A 9,035-nucleotide genomic window follows, 5' to 3' on the forward strand; every position below is an offset into this window, starting at 1 on the left:
GGAGGAGGAGGAGGAGGAGGAGGAAGAGGAGGAGGAAGAGGAAGAAGAGGAAGAGGAGGAGGAGGAGGAAGAGGAGGAGAGAAGGAAGGGAGGATAGGAGGAGCTTTTAATATGCAGAATTTAAGATACTTGGATACAGCCACTTAAAGATGAGCATAACAAACCATTTAAGGGTTAGACTGAACAGAGGTACAGGGCAGACAGGGCAGGGGTGAAGGTTTGAGACTTATCTCAGCAGATGGTCAAGAACTGAAGTCCAGGAAGTAGACAAAATTGTTCAGGGGCATCTTAATTGGAGAAAGAAGATAGAAGGAAGCTGAGGACCAAATCTGGGATCACCTAATTGGGAGCACAGGGGATGAGCATGAGAAGGCGCCATACCATCTGGGATCTAGGAGGCATGGGGCTCTTTCCAGTGAAAGAGCGCAGTGCAGTGAGGAACTGGCAGGTATAAAATAAATCACTGCCAATTTGTTGTGCTTTGAATACAAAATGTTCCCCACGGGTCAATGTAAATATTTGAATACTTGGCTCCCAGTTGGTGATGTTCTTTAGGGAAACTGTGGAACCTTTTGGATGTGGAGAGGCACTGAAAGGAATGGGTCACTGGGGGTGGTCTTAAGGGTTTATAGCCTAGCCCGCTTCCTGTTCACTGAGCTTCCTGATAGATGGCTTCCTGCCACAAGGCCTTTCCGATGTACTGCCGTGTCTTTCCTGCCATTATGGAAGATATTCCCTTGAGCTATAAGCTAGAATAAAACCTTCCATTGGGTATTTGGTCACAGCAATTATAAAAGTAGCTAGTACAAAATCCTTCCTGTGGTCTTTGATTTTCTAATTTTTAAAATAAGGAAGTTATAAAAGAGAAAAGCAGCATCGCTTCACATTCCTGCGAGCCTCTCTTGTCTGTCTCAATAGAAACAGCTGGATTCTCACCTGCTTCTGTATTCAATCATTCACTTGGTTGGGATATCACTCATCATGTAGCCTGTGGGGGAATACAGTGACTACTTCTGAGAGGGTGAGTGGAAACCAAGCCATGTCTTAGTTTTATCACAAACATATTTTTGATCCATGAAAGCACAGTGGGTCAACCTAGAGGTGCAATACTACACTTTGAGAATTGATACCCCAGTTGAGCACAGGCTTTTACAGGTCTGCTTTCAAATGCTCATCTGAGAGTACAGTGAATTTCCAGCACCCAGATCTTGCCTTTTCTGTCTCAAAAGACCTTCGCATATAAGGAGCCAGTTACACTCACCCGCACAGCACAGCCCGTGAACACCGAGCCAGTGGCGCTGCTTTTGAAGGCTCTGGTCTGGTTCAGCTGCAGAAGCCCCTTATGATACTGCAGAGCAATTCTGGCTGTCACTCCCGAGCCGGTGGGGCTTCTGTCGACCTGTTTCCGAATCAGTAATCACAGGAATGTGAGCGTTTTCTATTAGTTGCATGTTTGAGCCTAACAGTGCCAACACCCTCGATACCTGTTCATCTGCAAACACGCAGATGTTGGTGGTGGGCTCCTCACTATAAGCATCTTTCCCATCTGTCACGATAGTTCCATACAGAAAACCAAGGTCTTCACTCTCAGGATGGTTGATTTTAAACTGCAGATAAAACAACCAAATGTAAAAGGTTTTGATTCAAATTCATCTTAAGAAATATAATGTCAGCAGCAGACTCTTAGACATAACCTTCTCAAGTGCATATCATTTTGTGAAATAACCTTGTTGAATAAGTTTGCAAGTAACTGCTTGATATTATGTCATTCTCTTGATAAAGTTTTATCAGTAATCATGATTCTCCTGCTGAGCTCCAGCTGAGGAAGCTGCTCTGAAGCTAGCCTCAACTAAATGCGCAGTCCTATATTATATGCACGCCCAGCACAGACTCTGTGAAACTCTGAATTCAGGCTGGGGAGTTCCCAGGCTGCCTGCCTGAGATAAGACCATCACGTGGAAGGGGAAAATGTGGGAAAATCCAGCAGAGTAAAACTCTTAAAAAAGAAAGTGAAAAGGATTCAGAGGCTACTGTTAAGTAAGAAACAACTGGACGAAGAAGGAAAAATAACAAAATAAAAATCAACTGTGATTTCTTGAAAAGCAGTGACTGATGGCACACAGAGATACACAGCACAGGACCCTTAGTGGGAAAAAATATCCAGGCCCAAAGAAACAGCTTTACCTGGATTTCTGTGGTATCTGATAGCAATGTCTAAGATCAATGTAATCATCATATCTGATAGTGATGTCTGAGACCACCATAATCATCATACATTTATCACATGCCACTTAAACAGATCTGGGTTCCTACAGTCCAGTTTGTCAAACCAAGTTAAAGAGACCTGCAAACTATTTTTCATTGCTTAAAGTTTCATGTTGTCTATGCTAACACAGCGTGGTGTGCTAGCTCCTTCCACTAGTTCAAGATCCTGGGATATTGATGTTTGTCCTTCCTTTGGGTCTTCCACATCTAGCTTAGTGTCTGACATATTATGCAATCCTTTCTTGTTAAACATATGTTAAAAGACTAAGGTTGAGGGGCTGGCGAGATGGCTCAGCGGGTAAGAGTACTGACTGCTCTTTCGAAGGTCATGAGTTCGGATCCCAGCAACCATATGGTGGCTCACAACCACCTGTAATGAGATCAGACGCTCTCTTCTGGTGAGTCCAAAGGCAGCTACAGTGGATTACACCAGAGTGGGGCAGAGTGAGAGGGTCCGGCAGAGGTCCTGAGTTCAATTCCCAGCAGCCACACACATGATGGCTCGCAGCCATCTGTACAGCTACAGTGTACTCATACACATAAGATAAATAAAATAAATCTTTAAAAAAAAGACTAAGGTTGAACTTAGAGAACATTAACTTTGGATCTTGTTCTACAAAAGGTCATTCATTCCCTAAATCTGCATCAACAATATGAATGGCCTGGCCAACAACTGACAAAACAATTCCTCTGCCTAATACTTTAATGATGGAATTTCAATTCCCTCAAAGTACAAAGACTCTGTATTTCTCAGAGTCTACCCATTGCCATTATGACCTATTTCAGCAGCTCAAGCTTTAATGGAAAGCTCAAAATTGCTCCTTTTATTAAGAGAATGATGGAAGAAAAATATGAGCCCTTTTTTGGGGGCTCACTAAAAAATGAAATTATTTTGTATTTTTAAACCATTAGCTGTCTATCTGATAGGACAGAAAACTGATGCAAATTAAGAGTGTTAAAATTTGCAATAAAATAATTCTGTATATTGGTAATGATAGCCCCCAAAATGCTAATTTCAAACAGCAATATCCTGTGTATTTTCTTTTAAATATATTTATTTTATGTATGTTTTTGCCTGCCTGTATGTCTATACACATCTGTGTCAGGTACCCAAGAAGTCAGAAGAGGGCATCAGATGGTTATGAGCTGATGATGGTAAATGAACCTGGGTTCACTGCAAAAGCAGCCAGTGAGTGCTCTTAACCCCTTAGCCATCTCTCTAGCCTAATGTTATATATTTTCAGTTTTCTACTTAGGTCTTATCAAACTTAAGCCTTGCTAAGCAAGCCCATAATAATGATCAATACAAGCATATTAAATACAATCATACTATCTTTATGGCTTTTAAATAATGTAACAAAACATTCAAACTCTGTAATGGTGTTTTACCTGAGTCCTGACTCAAAGTACACTGGCAGAATTGTGCTAGAAATGAAAAGAATTGAGTTCCTTATCACCTAAACTGATTTCATTTTTAAAAGCAGGAAAACCAAGGACACATGGGGATGAGGTTCCGAATGCTCTCACTGTCAAAGCTAGAACTCACAAGGGTCATGCCGGAGCCCTTTAGGCTATACACTATTAGTATGAATAAATATTTAAATGCATCTGTGCCTAATTTCCTTAATGGGTGTGATAATTTGTATTTGTCCAAGTCACAGAGGGAGACGTTTGTCACCAGGGTAGTTCTGGGACTGACCTGCGCTTTCACTGCTCCTGTCAATGCGCTCGCTGCATCCACAAGGTCCCTTGTCTTCGCAGAACACACATCAAGTCCTAATTTTTCTGCACTAACAAATGCATAAAATGCCCCACCATAGGCAATGTCCACCACTACCTTTCCATGGCCAGGCACATCCACTGTGAGGTCTGAAAGAGGCATTTGTAGGTACATTTGTTAGGAAAAAAAAAATCACATTTTTAAAATTATGTTTACTCTAAAGGAGAAACTTTCACAATGAGAAGGAATGAAGCAGACATCCATTTTCAAAGTGTCAGGTAAATGACATCTAGGTGCATTTTCCTGTTGATGGCTTGGGTAAACTAGAATGTATCTGGATGTTTCAGTTCTTCTCGATTAGATACACTATCTGTTAACTATTCCAAGCCTCTTTTGTAGGAAAGACAGAGTGACTAAGAGACAGGGAAACTCTGGGACATCTTCCTGTGAACATTACATATTATTGGGGAAGGCTTCCAGGAAGACTTGAATGGTATTCATAAACTGGTTATCTTCAGTTATAATGCCAAACATTTTTTTTATTGATTTTTTTAAAAAATCTGGGCATAATAGCACACGCCCATCCTACTAGCACTGGGCTTGCAGATCTGCACAATGCCCGGCTGCTGCTGCTCTTTTTAAATCACTTATTTGGGGATATTGGAAATGAAGAGACTCAACCACGAGTACATCCCAGACACATTGCCTACACTAGCTCCTTAATTACGTCAGCACCAAGAGGCAGGTACTATTATTTAAGATGCTCCCATGTGGGGAGCCGTGAATCTTGAGAGGCATTCGCCATGGCAGGATGGCACCTACTTCTGCTGTTAACTCCTAGTGGACAACTGTTTGCGCATGTGCATGGAGTGAAAAGGACGCCATGTCACGGCCCATCCCGGGGCGTTATGTAGGGTAATGAGCGAACAGCCAATCATGAGCAGACACGCCACGCTGTGGGCAGATACGCCACACTGTGGTGTATATAAGCAATGCGGATTTTGGGCTCGACCCTTTTTCCCTATGGATGGAGACAATAAAACGTTGCTGCAGAAGGAACCTAGTGTGTCCGCGTGTCTTCTTCCCGGCGAGATGACTGCGCGGGCCACACTCCCATTCTTCTGAGATGCCCACCAAATAAATGGCAGCTGACAGGGAAGTCTCAGTCTGCTCCCGGGACATGTGTAACCTGTATTTAGAACTCAATCCAAAATCCGAAGTCTTTTGTCTATGCAAGCTTATCAGTGGGATTTTAAATTGATTCCCTTCAGGTGACCCTTCAGCATACCTACCTGAAGAGTGCATACCATGTGGAAGATTGAAGAGGCACAGGGTGGGTAAATAAAGCAGCCTTTGTTTGTGAGTTGTTAGACAAAAGGATAAAATTTCAAATCTACCACACGGTATGAAGGAGATTAGATATATGAGTCTTCCAGAACATGGAAATATATCTTTGTGAACTGCAGAACTGTTAAGGCTGAGAGGAAGACAATATTCCAGGCTTGGGGTGGGTCCTGGTTCTGCTTCTCAGTACAGCTTTGCTGCCCTCGCCCAGAAAATGGAATTGCTATGTCCCCTTCAAGTGTTGTTTTGAGAATTCCATGCAGTAACACATAGAAAGTACTGGGTACAGGTTAGCAGGCATGGTGAATGTTAATATGAAAGTCAAAGTTTAATTTCAAAGTTTAATGGCATTCTCAAGAGGACCAGAGAGCCACAATGGCCAGTCTGCACAGTCTCCACATTTCATTTACAGTCTGCTGTCGTAGACCTCCTAGGGTACAGTGAACAATATAAAGGTAATTTATTGTGTGTGTGTGTGTGGGGGGGGAGTTACAGTGAACTCTGCCACCCTCCCAGGTGAGCACAGGTGACAACTTCATTTCACAGATGGTGACCTTCTCACACAAGGCCACTGAGATGGGAAGGGGCAGATCAACACTCTTCAATACCATCCCCTGGCTTTTATGTGCTTCCAAGAGGAGGATGTAGGATTTTCTTTTCCTCGTGCCTCAGCAGGACCATTCAAGTCCACTACCTCTGGTGCTGTCACACAGGAAGGCTGTGGGGAAGTACGCTATCTAAAGGTCTGGCTACCCTTCTTTGTTATGAACCTGACACTAATACACAGTTACTGCTGCTGCTGCTGCCAGTTGTAGGGTCTCATGAAGTGGATTCCCTTTAATCTGCTGCTTGAGTTGTTTAGGGAGAAACTAGGTAGCCAGCTAGTTAAATTGTTGGTCTTGAAAAACCAATCATTATTATCATCATCATCTCATCATTATCATCCTAACCCTTACTATTATTAATGTTATTATTAAATCATAAATCATTTCTCCCAAGTGCCAATCTGGATGATTGGGCATCAGATTCCTCCAAGGCATTCCTCATCACGGGTGTTTCCTCTACTGAGGCCACCCTAAGCCTGCTCTGCTACCTTGTCCTTCATGCCCAGGCTCATCCAGAGTCTAATTATTCAGGGAGGGTCAGGATCAGATTTTCTAAGAATGCTTTGCTCAGCTTGAAGACTTGGGAGAAAAGCAGCAGTAACCTTATTCTTGGATTGGCTAAATAAGCTCCCAGTTCACTTCCAGGTAGACAGTAAACATCTCCATGGACACCACGACAGCCGGCAGGTGTGTCCGACCTGCCACTGTGGCAAGTTCCATGTTGGAGAGCTATGAAACCCAGAGACAATAAAAAACAAACCATTAAAAAATGTTTTAAGTAAGTGTACATTTTATGGAGGGCACATTCATAGCTATCCTGGGCAAATGGGCCCTGGAGTTGCATGCTGGGTACTCTTGCTACAGGGACACCTGAGATGAGAGATAAAAACAGCAGCTGCCAGGTGATTCCTGAGAGGAATGCTCTTCTTTGTAAATGTTCTGACTATAAATTATCTGCTTAGTCAGACAGCAAAGGATCTCCAGGAGACAATCCTACATATCTTGAAGTCTCTGTCTTGTTTTTCTTTTTTTTTTTAATATTTATTTATTTTATGTATATGAGTACACTGTCACTGTCTTCAGACATGGCAGAAGAGGGCATCAGATCCCATTACAGATGGCTATGAGCCACCATGTGGTTGCTGGGAATTGAACTCAGGACCTGTGGAAGAGCAACCAGTGCTCTTAACTGGTGAGCCAGTTCTCCAGCCCTGAAGTCTGTTTCTTGATGAATCATTTTTCAGATATTTAAAAAATTCTACCAGAACTCAAGAAGTGGGCCAGCCCAGTGAACATAGAAATTCCAGGGTTCCATTCCAGCCAGGGCTACACAGTGACACCCTGTCTCAAAACAATAAAACAATCAACACCCATTAACTTTAAAAAAAAAATGCTAAGAATATTTCATACCCTCATTACTAACCACAAAAACCTCTGAGATAAAATGAAGGTATAGACTCAGTCAAGGAGTCTGTGAACTTTCTCTATGGTCGCATGGCTTCCAGGGGTTGTGGTGTCCAGCCAATGACTTTGTTTCTCAACAAGGACAGCAATAGCATTGCTTACAAATTTAGTTCCTTCAGAGTCATTTAGTTCTTCCCCAAAACCTGTATAGCCCTGGCTGGCCTGGAATTGACACCTCCTCCCTGCAGAGCAAAGGCACTTAGGCTGAGGAAAAGGGAGGTCATGTTCAGTAACTTATTAGGAGTAATGTGTTTACCAAGCGTATTCTAAGCTATACTCGAAGTCTGGTACACACACTGTCCTTTGCTCCTTAACTTCAGTCTACTGTGAATCGTCTACGAATGCTTGACACGCCAGAAGGAAGCACAGAATTCTTCCCCATTCCACTCCAAGCTCCCCCCGCCCCCGAGGCCTTGTGTGCATGAATCTACTCAGTAGGATAACGGAATGCCATCTACCAAACGTGCAAGGCCAAGATACTGAAGCTTGTTTGCAGTAATTTGGAATTACCTTTTTATTAATCGCAAGGCCAGGCAGGGTGGGTTAGTTGCGCAGGTATTCTCAGCACAGAGCAGTGGTTAGATTCGTGAATGGTGTCTCAACGGACGTCTAGTGGGTCTCACCCTTTACCTGAGGCCAGGACAAAGGCTGGGACGCTGTGGAAGCGCACGGGGCCGCAACTGCGGCCTCCTTCACACTCCACGAAGGCGGTCACCAGCCCACACGGGCAGTGGATGTTGACCCGGGCCTCCCGGGCGCCTTCTGGGGGAGCGGGTACCAGCTCGAAGTCCAGAGCGAAGCGGCCCAGCGCCAGCACCGCGTGGCCGCACATGGAGCTGTAGCCTTCGTTGTGCAGGAACAGGACGCCTAGGTGCGCGTCGGGCAGCTCACTGGGCACCAGGATGGCCCCGTACATGTCCCGGTGGCCGCGGGGCTCAAACACGAGCCGCCGACGTACGTAGTCGAGGTGTTGACGCATGTAGCGCCGCTTGGCCAGCAACGTGGGCCCAGCCACCTCTGGACATCCGGCGTGCACGATGCGCAAAGGCTCGCCGCCTGTGTGCATGTCCACCACGGACAGTGCCGGCGTCTTCGGGTCATGCGGGGGCAGCCGGGTCACTGCCACCGCCGCCTCCATTGTCTGCGTCCAGGGACTGCCGCACAGCACCGTGGTGCTCTCTCCAAGCAGGGTGGCAATCTCAGGGCCAAGCCGGCGAGCGGAGACCACCCAACGACAAGCGCCTGGAATCTTAGCCTGGGCGCGCCCAAGCTAGCGGGCTTCTGAGTTAGACACACAGCAAGCAGGGGCGGGCCTCGGAGACCAGGCAAAGAGTGTGGGCTGGGCTTAGAAAACCAGCCCCCCAGATGGGGGCGTGGCTCCAGAGGCTCGAACACGCCAGGGGGCGGGGCTTCGGAACTTGTCAAGCGGCTTGACGGCTCGGCTGGGGCGGGGCCTTGGAAACGAGACGCGCGGCAGGTGCGGGGCCTAGACAACTAGGCGGGGGCGGTGCCTCGAAAACTACCCTCCCCAGATTGGGGCGTGGCTTCAGAGGCTTGAACACGCGAGGGGGCGGGGCTTCGGAACTTGCCAAGCGGCTTGATGGCTAGGCGGGGGCGGGGCCTCGGAGACTAGACAG

At 45.7% G+C, this 9,035-nt stretch overlaps 1 protein-coding gene across 1 annotated transcript in view; it reads right to left on the minus strand.

Annotated features, from left to right (window-relative positions):
• Positions 1-8,715, minus strand: part of L3hypdh (trans-L-3-hydroxyproline dehydratase) — a 12,940-nt gene extending 4,225 nt beyond the window's left edge. Inside the window, exons 1-4 of the mRNA XM_031356714.1 lie at positions 8,029-8,715; positions 3,965-4,134; positions 1,485-1,607; positions 1,262-1,399 (exon numbers count right to left, since the gene is read on the minus strand). Of these exons, the coding sequence (XP_031212574.1) occupies positions 1,262-1,399; positions 1,485-1,607; positions 3,965-4,134; positions 8,029-8,536 (939 nt within the window). The 5' untranslated portion in view covers positions 8,537-8,715. The remainder of the gene's footprint in view (positions 1-1,261; positions 1,400-1,484; positions 1,608-3,964; positions 4,135-8,028) is intronic.
• Between the last annotated feature and the right edge of the window lie 320 nt (positions 8,716-9,035).

The sequence above is a fragment of the Mastomys coucha genome, unplaced genomic scaffold (genome assembly GCF_008632895.1).
Source record: "Mastomys coucha isolate ucsf_1 unplaced genomic scaffold, UCSF_Mcou_1 pScaffold6, whole genome shotgun sequence".
Lineage (NCBI taxonomy): Eukaryota > Metazoa > Chordata > Mammalia > Rodentia > Muridae > Mastomys > Mastomys coucha.